Raw genomic sequence first — 19,612 nt, 5'->3', positions numbered from 1 at the left:
ACTTGTGTATATTACTAATCTTGCTTTTTTTCTTGCCTGTGTTTGTGGCGCGACCCTAGCTGGTAGGAACTAAGAGGGTGGTTGGGATGGTTAGTAGGGTTTTGGGGTGTGTAGGTGTCCCCTTTGAATCGGGGCAAATTCCTCTAATTAGTGCCTTTGGCACTTTTTTGTTTTTCCGTTTTTGGTGTACAGAGTTTTTGCAAGGTTTGTAGGCTTGTTGGTTGCAGCTGCTTAGTTTATGTAGTTATTGTGTTTTGTGGACTTTCTTGTACTGAAGCTTGGTGATTTTGTAGTTCTCTCTCTCTTCTCTCTGGAGTCTAAATGGTGCTATAGAAGGTTATGGCTAAGGATGTGTTCAAGTCGTGTACCTGGAGTATTAAGGGGAGTCACTGTCCGGTCAAGAGGAAGAAGTTACTTTTCAGTCTTAAAAGGGAGAGGGTGGCTGTTGTCATATTGCAGGAAACATACTTAAATGATGCAGAGCATTTGAAATTGTAACAGAATTGATATGATTGGGTTTATTTCTCATCTTTTAATGAGGAGTAGGGGGTGGCCATTCTTGTTTGGAAGAATCTCCCATTTAAGTTGTTAAAGTATATTTAAAAACACGCACAGGAAATTTGTAATCCTTAAAGCTTTGATACATGGGGAAGAATACGGGATCTTATATGTTTACTATCTCCCAGCCCACCCCCTCAAATTCTTGATAGATGCACTTTCTAGACTGGTTAACGTCGCATCTCAGCATATAATCATGGGGGGGGGATTTTAATTGTCTAATAGATCCTATGGTGGTCAGATTGCCCATAGCCTCCCTAGTATCATCTTCATGATGTAAGCAATTGAGGGATGTGTGTGTTGAACTAGGATTGGTAGATTTTGGAGGCACCTTCACCCTGCTGGCAAGGATTTTACTTTTTTTCAAGTCTGCACAAATGCCAGGCTGGGATTAATGTCTTTTTGACTCCTGCAGTACATTTGGGCTTGGTGGTGTCATGTACAATTGGCAATATCACTATTTCTGATCATGGTCCAGTGTATTTAATGGTCAAGGTAAGGATACTATAGTAGGTTTGAGGCATTGGTGATTGGATCCCTTTATCCTTAACGATAGCAAGTTTACTGAATTCTTTTCTATTGAATTCGGGGCTTTTTTAAGCATTAATTTAGGCTCGGCCACTAATACATCGATTCTTTGGGAAACTGCTAAAGCCTATGCTCGGGGGTTAGTTATTTCCTATTCTGTCAGTAAGAAATGGCAGAGGGGTGAGCAGCAACGCTTGCTCAAGACACGTCTGAAGGCAGCTGAAAAGGCATACTTTGGGCCTTAATTGGGTAAACCGCAGAGGATCACAGCGCTTCAATCTACACTAAACTCCATGCTCACATGGGCAGCTAAGAGAGAGCTTACATTTACAAACCAAAGGCTGTTTGAGCATGGGGAAAAGCCAGGCAAGCATTTAATGTATCTTGCCAGGATGAGGAATGCTCCCCAAGCCATTACATCGATCAGGGAGGATACTGGAAACTTAACCCAGCATTTTGGAAATTTTACTCCAAACTATACCAGTCTGCAAATTGTGAGGATAGGCAGTTTAGGATGGAGTCTTTTTTTAAGAATTTGGACCTCCTGGGAGTGACCCCTGTGCAAGAATCTCTCCTTAATGCCCTGTTGTTAGTGCAAGAGGTGGAGGAGGCTGTGAGGCAGCTTCAGAACGGAAAGACACTTGGTCCTGACTAACTTCCCAGTGAGTTTTATAAGGCATTTGTAACTATACTGTCTGGACTGATGCTTAGTATGTTTAACGATTCACATAATCATAGCCTCCTCCCGCCATCTTTGAGAGAGGCAAACATCTCTCTTATTCTTAAAGGGAAGGCCCCACAGGACTGTGCTTCCCGTAGACTCATTTCACTCCTGAATGTAGATTTTTAAAATTCTATCTAAGACTCTGGCATTAAGTTTAGAAACTTTGCTGCCCTCCATCATTAAGGAGGATTAGACTTTATAAAAGGTCACAGGTCATTGAATAATGTCAGGAGGTTACTTAATATGATCCAAGTACGTCAACAAATGATCGGTACAGGGATGAGTGATCTTTTCAGATGCGGAACAGACATTTGACTGGGTTGAGTGGCCGTATTGTTTTTATACTTTAAATACTGGGTGAGGTCTTCATCAGATGAGTAAAGATTTTGTGTAGCGACCCTCTTACCATGGTCCTCACCATTGGCGTGTGGTTAAGCAATTTTGATATCCTTAGGGGCATTCGACAGGGCTGTCCCTTATCACCATTGCTTTTTACATTGGTGATTAAACCATTGATGGAAGCAATATGTAGGGATCCCAGTATACCTCCAGAATGGGGACAAAGTCGCATAAGATTGCATTGTACGCAGATAACGTTCTTGTCTTTTTATCAAACCCAACAGTTTCGGTGTCACACCTGATACAATGCATTAATTTGTTTGGCGACTTTTCTGGTTACAAGATCAACTTTGTGAAATCAGAGGCCATGCCCATGGGTGGTCTCCTGAAAATGCCTGGTCCTGAGGATGAATCTCAATTTCCCTTTAGATGGTCTATAAGGGTTTTCTCTACTTAGGTACATTCATTTCTCCCGTCTTTGATCGGCTATTTAAAACCAATTTTATCCATTTATTTGACAGAATGAAGCAAGACCTTCGAAGATGGGAGGTGCTTCTGATCTCCTGGTTAGGTTGGATACCCCTCATTAAAATTAATATTCTCCCCTCGCTGCTGTATCCTATGTGAATGCTACCTCTGCTTTTTACTAAGCAAACATTTGGAAGACTGAATGGCTGACTCAGTTCCTTTATTTGATATCACAAGCAACCCCTTATTAAACTGTCTAAACTGCAGCTACCCCACACACTGAGAAGAGTGGACCTCCCAAATTTCAAAAACTATCAAATAAGCCCACTGCTATCTAACGTGAATGACTGGGTCTGGGGGACCCTCACTCACAATGGTTAGACATCAAAGCATCTTGGGCAAGATGCCCCCTTACCAGTTTGTTGTTCTTGAACAAAATGAGTACAGTTAAGAAATATTGTCATAGCCCAATAGTTAATACTGGCATGGCATGCAATGCATCAGAGTGAGAGCAATACTGCTAATTTTTACACCCACAGTTGGTATGCCGGGTTTTCAGCCGGAGATGATGGACATGGGATTTAAACCATAGGCAACTAAGGGTGTGTCTTGCCTGGGTGACTTATTCAAAGGGGATATACTGATGTCTTTTGACCAGTTGGCTCAGAAATACGAGTTGCCCAGTAGGGACCTCTTCTGTTGTTTTCAAATTAGGAATTTCAAACAAAAAGAGACCCCAATTCCAACTGATTCTTATAGATCTGACACAGGGAAGAGGGTGCTCGGTACTGAAAACACACTTTCTGTCAGTAATGTCCATCACCTATTGGGAGAGGGTCCCTCGGATGAGTCCAAACAGCTCTGTAAGGTATGGGAGAGAGAGCTGGACATTGAGATCTCTTCTGAAATATGACAGGATATCTGGGAAATGCAAGAAGGCTCTTGATTTGCAGCAGGATCCACGCTTTGCAATTGAAGATTCTTCACAGGGTCCACTTGGCTCCAGACCATCTTTCAAAATTTAAAGCAGGAATATCTCCAATGTGTCCTAAATGCAAGATGAGTACGGGTACGCTCACTCATTGTCTATGGTCCTGCCACAGGCTGCAGGTATACTGGAACACTGTGGTAGGCGAAATAGAGAAGGCCTTGGGGACGGGGGTGTAGGTGGAAGTGGAGATGGACCTAGTATCTCCTGGCTTTATTAATCCACTTCCATTAGACGTGCACAAAAAAAAGGCTTTTCAGTGTCCTCACTTTTTATGCAAGAAAGAATATTCTGTTAGGGTGGGTGTCGGAAAAGCCCCGGGGCTGGTGGACAGGCATAAGCTAGTCATGGAGCACATCCCTTTGGACTTTCTTACGAGTGTGGTGCACCATAAAACTGAGAATTTCTATAAGGCGTGGCGGCCCTTTTTGGACTACCATGGTACAGATTTGTCTGCCATACTAGTAAGGACTTTTGTATAGCCATAATGATTCTGTTTAATGAATCTGATATTCAGAGAGGAGGAACTACGAACACGTGAATATGTATTCATTTATACTCTTGTTGGTCAAGGGCTATTATTTTGCTTCATTGGTATTATTATGATTATTATTACTCGTGTTTTTAGTTATTAGTTATTATTTATTCATGTAATTAGTGGGCTTATTTTTTTGTATTGGTTTGAATTGTATGTTTTGTATTTGTTGTAATATCCAAAAAAATTTCTTTTCTTTTTTCAATAAAAATATATTTTTAAAAAGTGTAGCTGTACTGAGAGTGGGGGATAAACCATCATGCCTGATAGCTAAGGGAATTTGGTAATGGCAATAACAGAAGGGCATGCCATAACCTTTGAAATTTTCCAAGATAACGGAAACATGCCAGAGGACTCTGGATTTGTAACAGGTAGATCATGCTTGTCTAATTTAGTTGAAGGACGTGCTCTCCTTAGAGGGGGATCAGAGGGGGTTTACAAGATTGATCCTGGGGATGAAGGACTGGTCAGAGGTTGAGGAGTCTGGGTTTGTATTTAATGGAGTTTAAAGGATGTGTTAGGGGGGATATAATTGAAATTTACAGAATATTAAGAAGCCAAAGTAGAGTGGGCGTGCAGAAGATATTTCCACTAATAGGAGAGACGAGGACTTGAGGACAGCCTCAGAGTGAACGGATAACTGTTTAGAACTGAGATGAGATGAAATTTCTTCAGCTAGAGGATGGTGAATCTGTACGATTATTGCTTTTAATGTATTAAAGACAGATAAGTTTTTGATTCTTGAGAGCGTACTCCTGGAAAGTGACTGGCCTGGATGAAGTCCCTAGCTGTATACTCAGATTCTGTGTGTACCAGGTGGTGGGAGTATTCACTGACATCTTTAACTTCTTACTAAGATCTGATATCTTCTTGAAGCAGGGGAGGACAACCATCACCCTGGTCCCAAAGAAAACTCATGCTGCGTGCCACAATGACTACCACTCAGTGACTCTGACTTCTAAAATTATGAAGTGCTTTGAGAGATTAGTCATGGCTCATGGCATCTCCAATTTCCCAGATTGCCTTGATCCCTTGCAATTTGCCTACTGTGATAATAGGCCCATTGCAGGTGGCACCTCTGTGGCCCCACATTCCTCTTTGGAACATCTGGATAACAAGGATATCGACATCAGGCTTCTAATAATTGACTACAGTTCCGCCTTCAACACCATAACCCCAACCAAGCTAATCTTCAAACTCTGAGACTGAGGTCTCTGCTCCGCTCTCTGCAACTGGATCCTCGACTTCCTGATCTATAAGCTGCAATCAGTGAGAACGGGCAACAACACCACCTCCACGACAGTTCTCAGTACCGGTTCCCTGCAAGGCTGCATACTCAGTCCTTTACTTATACTCCTTTATACACTCATGACTGTGTGGCCAAATTTTGTCCTAACTCCATCGACATGTTTGCTGATGTAGGCCATATCTCAACCAGTGGCAAGAGAGTACAGGAAAGAGAGTGTGTGTTTGCTGGCATGGTGTAAAACAATAATCTCTGTCAAATTCAGCAAAGTATAGGAGCTGTTCAATGATTTCAGAAAATAGGGTGGAGGGCATGTCCCTGTCTACATTCATGGTGCTGAGGTGGCAATGGTCAAAAGTATCAAGGTCTTAGGAATGATGATCAACAATCTGTCCTGGTCCACCCACATTGATGTAACAGTCAAAGAACAACAATGCCTTTACTTCCTCAGGAGGCTAAGGAAATTCAACTTGTCCGTTAAGACTCTTATCAATTTTTATAGATGCATCATAGGAAGCGTTCTGTTCAGATGTATCACGGCTTGGTATGGCAACTGCTCTGCCCAGCATCATAAGAAATGACAGACTTGTGAACACAACCTGGTCCATCATGCAAGCCAATGTTTTATCCATTGATTCCATCTATATATTTTGCTGCCTCAGGAAGGCAGCCAACTCTTCCAACCTCTTTTGGACAGAAGACACAAAAGCTTAAACACAGGTACCAACAAATTTAAGAACAGCTTCTTCCCTGCTGTTACTAGACTTTTGAATGGATCTCTCAAATTTTAAGTTTAATGTTGGTCTCACTGTTTGTGCACCTTCTCAGCAGCTGTAAAATTCTATTCTTCACTCAGTTCTATTACCTTAATGCACTTTGTATGGTATGATCTGCCTGTATTGTACACAAAACAAAACTCTTCACTGTGCCTAGATATTTATGCCAATAAATCAAATTTAAAAATTAGTAAGGGGATCAAGGGTTTTGGGAGAAGGCAAGATAATGGGGTTGAGAAACATATCAGCCATGATCAAATGTTGATGGGCCAAATAGCCTAAATCTACTTTACTTATTTCTATCTCACGGTCTGTGAATTTTTGAAGTAGTAGTACAAAAGGCTGATGAATGGAATGCATTAGATGTTGCCTGTGTAAATTTTAAGAAAACATTTGACAAAACACTGCATAAAATGCTGGTTATGCACACTCCCAAAAAATTGGACTTGAAACATTATTTCTGTTTCTTTCTCCGTAGACCTCTGTCAGGCCTGCTGAGTTTCTGCAGCATTTTGTTTTTATTTTAGATTTCCAGCAAACACAGTATTTTGCTTTTATTTGTTGAATTATGAAATCCTCTTTGCAACTATGTTATCTCTCTACAGTTTTATTTTGAGATTCATTTTTTTGAAGGCCAAAAGAAGTCCAAGAAAACGAAAAGAAATGAAAAAATGCAAGACTTCAGTGCACCCATTATTGAGGAATCCAAATTAACGAAAGAAGAACAGCTTGGATTATATCAGGCTGAAGAAAGACTACAGCGAGAATTTATCGTCAGACTCAAGAAAGTAATGTAGTTTTTTATGTCAACTGATTTTGTTACATCGATAGGAGAAATTGTATTTTTAGCTTGCTTAAAACATTTGGATTCTGTATGGATGGGGAATTTCATCCAGATTTTTTGATAGTTACATGAATTATGATTTGGCTGTTTCATCAAAGGATTTTGTGATGTTTCAAGGATTTCAGAAATCCACAGCATTTCCTCTATTCCTAAATTAGACCCACCAATGTTACCCTGTATTAAAATCCAACAAGGCATCCTCTTGCCTGCAATGCTTAAATAATAGCCACCATCAAATCAACACTCCAAAATAGCTTTGTCAGCCATTCAATATCCTATTCATAAGCAAACTAGTCATTCTTTTACACTCCCTAGTGCCTATTTTCCACACTCCTTCGCCTGGTCTCGTAATCCGACCTAGACTTGCAACATGGCTCATGGAAGTCTTTCATTAGGGGAGACTGCACCGCTCTCGCAGGAAAACCTACTGCCGGTTAGACTCTAGAAGGCCCAGCTTTGAGTGAAAGTCGTCTGGCCTGGTTCGGCTGACGAGCAGCAAGAGAAGTGGTCAGTGTGGAAGAAGAAATACTTCGGGTTTGTGCTCCAGGGGGCCACGGTCACAGGCTGGTGGATCAGCAGTCCTTGCACAGTAAATTTTACATTATTTGGCCTTTGACCAACTGGAATGTGACATTACATCAGATGTCACTGTGACCATGCAAAGTACCAATGTTGTCCGTCAGAAGTGACTCTTAAAAGAAATGGCGAAGGTTTGAAGTATTTTTCTCTCAGCATTTACATCGAAAGAGTCAAAAGGTGAAGAGGCTCAAGTACTTGCAAGTTGTATGTTGCATGTTTTCATTTAATTGCAAAATTACTAAGAAGAGTGAACAATTATTTTTGCCTTTGTCCTTCTTGCTGGTGGAGATTGCAGATTTGATGAATGCTCTCAAATATGTCTTGCTGACTTGCAGCAGCCTTTAGGTACTGCACTCTGCAGCCATATATACCCTGTGATAGTGGAGTAGAGAATTATTACCAGGATTAATCTGTAACTCAAGTTACTGGACAAAAAAAAATTGTTTTCCTAGAGTTGCTCTAAGGAGCTTGACATAGTTTGTGAGAGCAAGTGGAGATGGAAATTTCCATCCCTTTATTCAAATGTGTTTATTCAGTCCTCTTAACTGTAATGATAGTTTTTCAAATCCTTATGCAGACAGATCCTTAGAATAGACAGTGTTAAAGACACCAACTCTCAGTAATATTCTTTGAGCACCCCACAAATTGTTGGAGAGCACCAAACAGTGTAATCCAACAGGATTACTGTTTCCCTGTTTCACTGACCCATAGAAACCATTTTGATTGTAATTGAAAATGCATAGATTAAAGTTTCTATTTGTAGTCGCTTGTATTGGTTTTTGGGACTTTTGTTTTTTAAGAAATGCATTTTGCAAACTGATCTAAAGCTTGCCAAATGATATTGAATTTCATAAATGTTTTTAATTCCATTAGTTGCCTACTGACAGTGTAAACATAATGGACTATAGCCATACATTGTGAATGCAAAAGATTCAAAGAATTTATATCAGAGTTGGGTTGAAATATCTGCTACTATATTGCGAGCAATACTGATTATATTGGGTTGCATGTCTATCATTGGTGTACGATTAACATCCTTTAATACTTCTGAAATTCACTATTTGTATTTTGTGCCACAATTTTATTTTCAGCGTGCCCAAAGCTGCCCTACTGCAAAGTATACCTGTAAGCTTTGTGAAGTGCTGGTTGAATCTGTCTCATCTGCTTATAAGCACATTAAGGAGAAGCGACACAAAAAATATGTGAAGGTGAGTTGATATTGAAGTTCTGTGTATTTCACATCTGTCAACTTTAGGATCTGTTGTTTCCAAAATGAATCTTGGAGACAGTTGCAGAACTGTTTCCAGGAACTATTACTGTACAGTTTAAAGTTTGTAAGGGCAGGAAATAAAATAGAGTTAAGGCTGATAATCTGATCAGTCATTGTCTTGCATTACAAAGAAGACTCTGAGTCAAGTAGCCCACTCCTCCTTTGATATCCCAGGACATGCAGCCTGGTCATTGCCAGTGTGGTGACTTCTACCACATATTAACATGAAAAATTAGCACTGCTAGATGTAATGGAAAATTAACAGGATCTGAAAGAGAATACTTTGCTAAATTTAATACTTTACTGAACTTTGCAAACACTTGGCTGAATTCTGCAGTGGAGACAGTTTGGCTTTGCTGAACTTTGCAAACATTCAACCTGACCTTGCGAGCAGTTGAATTCAGCAAAGAAGCTAAGGGAAACATAAAGAAAGTAAGCAATTATATCCATGGTAAAGGGATGAGAAAACAAGGAGCTTGAATATTTCCCAGCTCCTGTCCTTGAGCATGTGATAAGAATAGTATAAAATGAATGTGAAATTTGTTCAGGGCTCTTACACAAGGCGTTTTTGCCACGTGTATTGGTCCCCTGCATGCAGAGGTTAAAAATAAAGCTTTTTCCTTTGCTCTTGCCCGCAGTTGAGTCGAGTCGAGTCGATTTAATTTCCATGACACTAGATGTTAACATTTAAGCAATGTGTTAGTCTTTAGATTATATTTGTCCCCTATTGAAATATAAATTCTAAATTGCAGACAGTTGGCTTTTAGTTAAATATATGATAATATTTGGAATTCTTCTCTAATAATATATTCCATAATCCATATTTATGCATGAGCAAAATTCGGTAGCGATAATCTCCAGGCTGTCTTTCAGTTGTAGAGTTATAGAGCCAAAAGGACGGAAACAGATCCTTTAGTCTAACCAATCCATGCCTACCATAATCCCAATCTAAATTATTCACATTTGCCTAAGTTTGGCCCATATCCCTCCAAACATTTATTATTCATGTACTTATCCAAATGTCTTTTAAATTGTAGCAGTTGTAACTGTTCCCGCATCTGCCACTTCCTCTGGAAGTTCATTCCATACATGAACCACTCTCTGATTTAAAAGAAAAATTGCTTCTCCTGTCTTTTTAAAAACTTTTCTTTAAATCTTTCTCCTCTTACCTTCAAAATCTGCCCCCTGGAATTGAAATCCCTCCCACTAGGGAAAAGACTCTTGCCATTCACTGTATCTATAGCCTTCATGATTTTATAAATCTCCATAAGGTTACCCTCAACCTCCAGTGAAAACAGTCTCCGCTTGTCTAGCCTCTCCATATAACTAGCTATGTGAAGACTGTTGCAGTTGATTTAATAACTGACTAACAAAAGTATGATATTGTTGCTGTCAAAACTTAAGTTTTTGTCCTACTCCTGTTTGAAACTAGTTTCTGGATGTAGGTACACATTGGCTGTGGTTAGGTTTAATCAAGTTAAAGGTAGAATTTAATGATTAATGTGTGTTTAATTTAGTATGGGTACAAAATATTTCTGCTTCACAATCCATGTGTTCTTTGTAAAACTAAATTATTAAAAATTGCAATTAATTTAGAAATTCATGGGGGAGATGGTGGGGTAGTGGTAATGTCATTGAAGTAGGAATGTTTGGAGACACAGGTTCTAATCCCACATGACAGCTAGTGAAGTTTACGTTCAATTAATAAACATCTGGAATGTAAAGTTGGACTTGGTAATCACAATATTATCATTGTTGTAAACAAAATACCAGGTAGTTCTTCTATAACATGATGGCTGTGTTCTTGTGTGACCCTATGCTGTGTAATAAAAATGGCATTTAAAGAGTTGATGATGCAACTGTTATAGCCAACTTTGCACTTTAAAAACAGCATCCCCTATTCGTTAATCACATTATAGCCAATTCACATTGACAAAGCGTGCATTGTAGCAGAATGATCTGTAATCTTTTCACTAATGACCTTTGGGGGAAAAAGATCTGCTGTTCTTTCCTGCGCTGACCTACATGTAACTCCAGACCCCAGAAAAGTGCTTGAATCTTAATTCTGTTCTGAAATGACCTGAGAAAACCACTCAGTTCAAGTGCCATTAGGGATGGACAAATAAATGTTGGCTTTGCCAGTAATGCCTGCACCCTGTGAAAGAGTGAAAAAGAAATTACCTTGGTTGAGAGAACTGATATTTTGCACTCTTCCTTTGAAACACATTGCTAGTAAGGTACGCTCTGGGTGAAAGAAAGAAGAATGAAAATAGAGAATCTGTTCGGTATCAGTGGACATATGAGGCATTGATGACAGCTTACATTTCCTGCTGTGAAGTTGTTGGGGAGCCCCATGGATTCCCTGCTGTGACAGCATTAAATTCTTTAACGTGGGACTCCTACTCCAATCTCAGAAGGACATCCTTTTGAGAGGTACAGATCATTCGTATAGCTGGCAGTGGGAATGCTGACTATTACAAGGGCTGCAAGTAGTTCCACCACACTGAGGAGCCCTGATAAGTCTGGGATTGGGGCTCTGTGCGAGAGGAGTGGGGAGCCAGGTTCCAAAAGTCCAGAGGGATGTTTGAGCAGTTATGACCTTGGTGGAGGTTGCCTCTGATCCCACGGGACCAAAAGGGAGGTTCTCCTATTTTCCTCCCCCCAGCGGTGTTCAACAACACTGCACAGCATACATCAGCTTCACACATGGCACAGATTTTACTTTTAAGTGATTTTCTTTAAAAATAAGTATGCCATTACCCAGTTAAGGGTCTCAGTAGACAGAGGGGATGGACAGGCTGTCCAGCAAGTCTTCTGTTGCTGTAAAATTTCAGGCACAAAGCGAGCAAATAGGCATTGGGCAGGCCCCTCACTGATTTTAAAACTCTACCCCACCTTCAAACCTACCAGCAGGAAGAGGCAAAGTCATGTGCACTGCTAATGCAAGCTTATGTTGAAATCTAAAGTCTGGTATACTTATTAATTAATTTGTTTGTGCTTTGTCACTCATCCAAAAACTTGAAGTGTTACTTCATTAACTTATGTCATTTAAGTTTAGGAAAACACATTTCTTAGCTTTAAATAGGACTTTTTTTTTTCAAGGGAATAGAGGACAAAACTACAACAATATTTTCAGACAGGAGCAAAAATATTGATATGCACAATATATGCAATAAAGTTCCTGTCTGAACATCACAATGCTTCATCTTGACAAATCTGCCACAGTTGAAAATGTTTGTGTCCATTATAAACAATTGCTATTATATTTATTTTTGAAATGTTCATTTTACCTACTTAGACAATCGAATTGATGCTTTACAGGATTATACAATGGGTTTTTTTTTACAGTTTACCTTCTCTACATTTAAATGGCATCAGTGATTTGTACAAAATTGGAAATGAAAAATCTGTGTGCAGTATTAAATATTTAGGTGTTCTCTAAGTTATGAAATAAATACAAAAGTATAGAAAATTGTGTTGGGGCATTTAATTTTGGTTTAGTAACTTGAATCTGTACTATTAGGAAAGACAAGAAGAAGAAACTCTCACAAAAATCCCTCCTCCAAATGTGTCTCAAATAAGAGCAGTTGATGCTGCCATTAACAAGGTAGTCCAGGAGTATGGCATGACTGAAGAAGATGTGAATGAAAGGCATGAAATTACAAAAAGAATGGAAAAGCACTTGCAGATTTTATTACCAGGTACAATGTTACCCTATTCCGTAAGTGTGCTTCCTTCCTCAAGACTATCTCCAGCTTCAACTTATTCAACCTGAATTCCTATGCAAATTCCACCCTTCATGTAATGATTACAGATGTAACCAAGGCATCCAAAACACTCAACCTGCCAATCACACTGAATCCAATCATGCGCTCTCGATGTCCATGCATCGATCTCCATGTGGACACTCTTGATCTTTCTATTAAGCAACACTGGCTCACCCTATCAAAGCTTATCCTGGTACAGTTACACTTCATTCTTCACCTCACACAGTGCTTTGGAAAAGTATTTCTAAATCTTGAGTGTAAAGAATCTCACACACCAACATACGGGACATGTGTGTCTCCATATTTTTCCACTTATTCCCTCTGTGTATTTTGTTTGGATGTCAACTATCTCTAAGTATTTATGATATCTAATGAATTTCCCCTCCCTTAGTTCTGAACATTCTGTCCTCAACAAAATCTTCAGCTTCATCCTTTTAAATCCCCACTTCAATTAATTTTGAGTTTGGTATGACACAAACATTTCTTCCTTGGTCTTCAATTCCATTCTTACTACTTTGACAATTAATTTTTCTCCCTTTTAATGGATTTTTCATCCAGCTCCAATATTCTCCTGTCAGCAAACCCCTTGTCCTTAGCTTCTACCCATGTTCATTGTTCACCATTTTCACCAGCTGCTGTGTGATACCACCACCAAACCATTTTCTCCTGCCCTCTACTTTCCGCGTTCTCTTGGACACTTCAGGAAACCCTGGTCTATGCCTCGGTCACCCCTAAAATTTCTCCCTTTGCTAAGACACCATTCATGCAAGCACAAGTGATATAACGCATCTCATTTCCCTTCCTCCCTTCTCACCATCCAAAGCTGCAAACATTCTTTAGAAGTAAACTAATGATGTACAAATTCCTTTCAATTTAGTAAACTATTTTCTGTTTGCATTGTATTCTGTTCTGCATCAGGGAGACCAAATGTAGACCGGGTGACCCCTCTGATTAGACTACTAAGATGAACTTGAGCTTGCTGTCACTTGTTTTAGTTCACCTGGTTCCCAGTCTGACCTTCCTGTCTTCAGTCTTCCAATGAAGCTCCATGCAGTCTTGGGGAATGATGTCTCATGTTTTGTCTCCGCTTTCTACAGCATACTGGACTCAGTACTGAGTTTAAGAACCTAGATCATAACCCCTCCTCTCATCTTATCCTGTACAGCATTCTTTTTGTTTGCTAGCTTGTTTCTTTTTTTATCCCTTCGTGTTTCATTCAGATGGCTTATAGCCATTTCTGCCTCATCCGAAGACAAGTTTTTTTTGGTATGCTAATTACCACTACCTTTGCCTTTTGCTACATGACATCCTTTGTTAGTTAGTCTTTCCTGCTCTCGAGTTTAATGCAGATCTTCTCTTTTGTTATTCGTGTCCTCTGGCCTAAAAATGTGTAGATTAATAAAAGTATACAGATTTCTATAATTCTTTCATTCTGATGAAAGGTCATTAACCTGGAATGTTGGAACTGCTTTCCATTCATGCTGCCTGACCTGCATTTTCTGTACTGTTTTATGTTTTTAATTTAGCTATAACTTGTTATGTCATAAGATTTTTGTAAAGTTAGTTTACAATAATTTTTCAGGTATACTGGGTAAAAATTTAAATATTTTTGGCAGAAACTCAAGTAGTTCACTGTATTATTGCAGTTAGCCATTGTTGAAATTTATGGCATTTATTTTTTTTGTTGTTATCCAGATTGCTCACTAAGACTGTATGGCTCCTCTTGTACCAGATTTGGCTTTAAAGATTCTGACCTTAACATAGATATACAGTTTCCAGCTCATGTAAGTTTCCAGGGACTGCACAATGAATACAGTTTATGTACAGATATCTGTAAGGTTTGGCATATACTAGTTTAGATAATAAACCTGATATTAAAATTGTTCAAATTTGAATTTTAATGTTGAACCTTTTGAATACTGAACTTCAAGATCGCTTTTAAACTCCATCTGTCTTAGAAATATTTTGTGAATTCTGATGATAGACTTGTCTCATTAGCACTGTTTGGTATTACTTATCATTGTACAGTCGCTTACAGTCTAGATTCAGTGTCTGATATTGAGCACTGCTTACTTTCCCGACTATCTTGGGCAACTTGCTAATATGTGAAACTAATTTCATCCATGTTGGAAAGAATCCTTCCAGCACTCAAACCGAGTGCCCCATCACTAAGTTACACCAGTGTAACTCTGTATATCGTTCAAAACCCTGCAACAGAGGGATTTTCTGTTAATTGTCTGAATGAATTAGAAAGCTTTAGTTAATTTACTTGTGGTCAAAACTGTTGGGAGTTCTCTAAACGATCAAAACAAAAATTTAATATGTAAAACAGAACTGCGCAGGGCTGTGTATGAATGTCAGAACTGCTGGTATATCTGCAAACTTTATATCTGCCTGTCTCCATTTGCCCCCCTCTCCCTCCCTCTCTCTGTTCCTCAGTCTCCCCCACCTCTCTCTCTGTCAACCTCCTTCCGCCTGGCCACCTCTCTGTCTCTCTCATTCTCTCCACCCTCCCCTGGTTCTCCCAACAACCATTCCTTCCCTATCTTTCTGACCATCACCCCCTTTCTGACCTTCCTTTTTGACCACCCCCCCATCTTTCTGCCCCCTCTGAGTCTCTCTGCCCTCCCCTCTCTAACCTTACCACCTCCCCACCATGTCCCTCCTCTCCCTTTGCTACCTCTTTCTTTCTCTTCACTCTCTTCTCTTTCTCTGCCTCACTGACCCTACCACCATCTATCTATCTATCTGTCTGTGTATCTTGTAGTCACACATTTGCTCTCTCTCTCACTCTCAGCTCTTTCTCTGATCCCACCCCCTCTGAACTGCTCAGGTTTAGACACACACAAAATCGGAGTGGTGGTGGGCTATTTGGCCCTTCCAAGCCTACTCTGCTGTTCAGTCTGATCGTGGCTGATCATCATACTTTCTATTCCACTCTGTCTTCCCTCTTCTCTCTTTCATCCCTTTACTCCTAAGACTATATCTAATTCCTTCTTGAAAATATTCAGTGTTTTGGCCTCAACTCTGTGGCAGAAAATTCCACAGGTTCACCATTATCTTCAGTGAAGAAATGTCTCCTCATCTCAGCCCGAAGTGGCTCACCTGATGTCCTTAGACTATGTCCAGTGTTCCTTCAATTTTTTTTTCCAGCTCCACAGGCCTCTGAGGTCCCTGCCACAATCACCCATGCCAATGCAGATCACCTTGCTGAAAGCAATCGTCATACATGCAACCTTGGTGCACCTGTGTGCACCCACAGCTATGCAACTTAGAGGAACCATTGACTGTGACCCCTAGTTCTGGTCTTCCCAGTTATTGGGAACATCCTTTTTGTGTTGACTATAAATAGTTGTTTTAGAATTTCATAGATTTCTGAGAAACCTCTTTCTTCCTTCTAAACTCCAGTAAACATTGTCCTAACTGATCAAGTCTCTTTTCAGTCATACCATCTCAGGAATCAGTTTGGTAAACCTTCATTACACTGCCTCCAAAGCCAGAACATACTTCCTCCAGATAAGGAGATCAAAACTGCACATAATACTCCATTTGTGATCTTAACAAAGCTGTGTACAATTGCAGCAAGACATCCCTACTCCCATATTCAAACCCTCTCGTTTTGAAGGCCAACATACCATTTGTGTTCTTCTTTGCCTGTTGCACCAAATGTTCACTCCAAGGACACCAGTTCTTATTGCACCCTCCCCTTTCCCATACTATCACCATTCACATAATATTATGCTTTCCTACTGCCAAAGTGGATAACTTATTATTTATCCACATCCATATAATTTTACCTTGCATTTGCCCACTCGTTCAACTTGTCCAAATCACATAGAAGCATCTCTGCACATACATTCTGTATGGCTGATAACCTTGCGTTACTGCACTAGTCATTGGCTATGCCTTGGAAAAGACCCATTTACTGCTTTAGTTTCTGTCTGTCAATCAGTTCGTTATCCATGTCTGTACATTATCACCAAAACTATGCACTTTAATTTTACATTCCAGTCTCTTGGGTAGGACGTTACCGACCGCCTTCTGAAAGTCGAAGCAAAAGACATGCACTGGCTCCCCATTATCAACTTTTCTAGTTAACTCCTTGAGAAAAACTAATAGATTTGTCAAGCACAATTTCCCTTGCGTAAATCCATGCTGACTCCCTCCGGCCATTGTTTTCCAAGTGCTCAGCTATTAAATCTGTGATAGTGGACTTCAGCATTTTCTCTGTTACTGATGTCTGGCTAACTAGTCTATAAATCTGTTTTCTTTCCATAATGGGATTACATTAGCTACCTCTAATCTATAGAAACTGTTCCAGAGTCTATAGAACCTTGAAGTATAACCACCAATGCATCCACTATTTCTAGCGACATTTCCTTAGGTACTCTGTGATGTAGATTATCACACGCTGGGGATTTATTGACTTTTAATCCCTTCAATTTTCCTAACACTATTTCCCTACTATTATTGATTTCCTCAGGTCCTCCCTCTCACTAGATTCCTCAAAGTTCTTGGAATGTTATTTGCATCCTCCTTTGTGAAGATAGAACCAAAAAATGTATTTAACAAGTTTACCATCTTTGTTCCCCATTATAACTTCCTCCATTTCTGACTTTAAGGGACCGGCATTTGTCTCTGATTGTTTTGTTTCTAATAAAGTCAAATTATAGTTTCATTTCTGATAATTAGTATTCTGTTAGTACCCTAATAATCCTAAATGATATTTTAAAATGTTAATGATGAAAGTGAGGAGAGGAATGTATTTCATGCAAAAGCAATACATAAATTATTTATTTTATAGATGAGTATATCTGTCCTTTTTTTGTTTCTCAGATGAATCAACCTGATGTACTATTGCTGGTTCAAGAAAGCCTTAAGAATAGCAGTAAGTTTTTGGAAAGATAAGAGAAAATGTCTTTCAACTATTACATGCATAAGTAATTTGCTGTTTTTAGAAAATACTATGTTGTAGGGTCATACATGAAACCATTTGAATGATTATGTAAGATCAATTCTATGGGTATTTTATGTAATTTGTTGAATTGTATGTCTGTCTTTTGTCTGCAACTAAAATGACATGAGAATTATAGAAATGTATCTTGCCCACTTAAATTTAACACATTAATGGCACACTTTACAAATCATTGTACAGCTCTACATATTTCATATAATGTTTTCGACATAATACCATCAGCAAATTAAAACTTAGTTCCATCTTGTAATACTTTTGTCCTTTTCCAATAGGTAAAAACTAGAAGAGCCTAGTTCCTATCCCAGGACTTAATTTACAAAAACTAAAATTAATCATTAGAGCTCCAGTAAATCAGAATAGGGGTTCTTCGTCAAAATTTTCTAGAAGACTTTTGCCCACTGAAAATGAGTCACTATGTTTATACAGTGACAAATATTGTGTGCCTTTTCATTGTTTATCAAGTAATGCTTAAAGTTCTGCCTCAAAAAAATTTGTGGCTGGGCCTGAACATGTCCTTTGGATCTTCATTTTGTATGTCAACACAATCCCTGGTAAATGTGTTGATCAGATTAGATTAGCACAAGCTTGGTTCAGAAATATCAAACCTCCCTGTGATGAGCAGAAAGAACAGTTTAACAGTCAAAAGAATTGTTAAATAGATTTTTTTGCTCTTCCCAAATTTATTCAGTTTCTTTCATTGATGTTGAGGCGGAGTTCCATGCCAGAGTGCCTGTCGTACTATGCAGAGACAAGCAAAGGTTTGTCGGGACTTACTTTTCTTAATATGAATGTAGTTTACTATAGTGTTAAGTATAACGTGAACTGAGCCACTTACAAAATACTAACCATTGTAAACTAATTAATCTAGTTTAATATGTATATTAACACATTAAAATAAGTTGTGCTAAACTTAAATACTTCCTATTTCTATTGCAATGTATACTAAGTTTTTTTTAAGTCTCCTTTTCCTCATTTCCCTGGCATTGCCACTCTTTGATTAGAAACTGAGTGTGATTTGCTGTTGAATCCCATTTGAGGTGAAGGGAGACACTATTTTCTTCAGTTCATAGCAAGAGCTGTGATTGAATAATACCTGGTTGGAAATTGACTGAAGCCAGGAATTTTATGCTTTCTCCTTAACTAGGAAAATCTTTCTAGTTCTTAATTTACAAATAATATAGATTTATAAAATTTGGAAGAAGGCCTTTCCTTTTTCTTCTTGCTACATTCTCATGTCAAATGCTTCCAGTCTGTGATCTTTTAAAAAGTCTTTGCCACTGGTGATTCTTAGATTTGGTCTTAGATATGGTCTTCAGAGTTCAAAGTATATTTTTACATATGTACAAATTTAAAAGGGACGGGTGTTTTGGGCTAAATAGCTTTCCCTTCTTTTTACAACATACTTGATTTTCCAAAAGAAACTTATCCATTGAATAGACATATTAGAAACATGGAGTACTTTTCAGGTTTTTTATTAGCAAAAACTAAATTATGTAAGCCTTTCATCTTAAAATTTAGATTGCTGCATGGATAGGTTGTTTTGAAATCTGTAAGAATGCAAAAACATGTCCATGTTTCATTTGTTGTGCTAAGGATGCAAATAGAAACTGATGCAGTTTTAGAAGAAATTATTTTGGGAATTTTATAACATATATTCGTCTCGAATGTCACCTAACTGGCCGCACTAATAAGGACCTTGTATCGCTTTGGAATGGGCGTATGCCTTTGTGTGCTGAGAAGTGATATTAGTGATACCCAGAAGTCAAACAGAGAATTCTTGTTGTAAGTCAGTGCTCTGAACCATCAAGTTAACATTGGTAGGCAGAAAGCATGTCCCTTTCTTTAACCAAGACACTAATTATAATCCAACAAATGTAAATTGTTATGAAAAGAATAAATGAGAACAAACAGTGTAGTTGTAGTTATCAAATTTATTGTTCTTAATATCAAAGCAACGATGATGGTTTGACTGCCTTAACCTATGGCATAAAATCTGTCTTAAAAATTCACTCAAT

General features: G+C 38.8%; 1 protein-coding gene across 7 annotated transcripts in view; it reads left to right on the top strand.

Annotated features, from left to right (window-relative positions):
- Positions 1-19,612, top strand: part of LOC122561459 (terminal uridylyltransferase 7-like) — a 90,997-nt gene that overhangs the window by 13,861 nt on the left and 57,524 nt on the right. For 5 of the 7 annotated variants that reach the window (XM_043713220.1, XM_043713227.1, XM_043713205.1 and 2 more), the window contains 6 exons: positions 6,796-6,950; positions 8,677-8,793; positions 12,379-12,556; positions 14,318-14,406; positions 17,459-17,510; positions 18,286-18,355. In XM_043713220.1, coding sequence (XP_043569155.1) covers positions 6,796-6,950; positions 8,677-8,793; positions 12,379-12,556; positions 14,318-14,406; positions 17,459-17,510; positions 18,286-18,355 — 661 coding nt within the window. Of the gene's footprint in view, positions 1-6,767; positions 6,951-8,676; positions 8,794-12,378; positions 12,557-14,317; positions 14,407-17,458; positions 17,511-18,285; positions 18,356-19,612 lie in introns of all 7 variants that reach the window. The other 2 variants (XM_043713241.1, XM_043713245.1) reach the window with 2 other exon arrangements.

Source organism: Chiloscyllium plagiosum, chromosome 2 (assembly GCF_004010195.1).
Source record: "Chiloscyllium plagiosum isolate BGI_BamShark_2017 chromosome 2, ASM401019v2, whole genome shotgun sequence".
NCBI lineage: Eukaryota > Metazoa > Chordata > Chondrichthyes > Orectolobiformes > Hemiscylliidae > Chiloscyllium > Chiloscyllium plagiosum.
The sequence above is the reverse complement of the archived record's forward strand: the minus strand, read 5'-3'. Positions and strand labels throughout refer to the sequence as shown.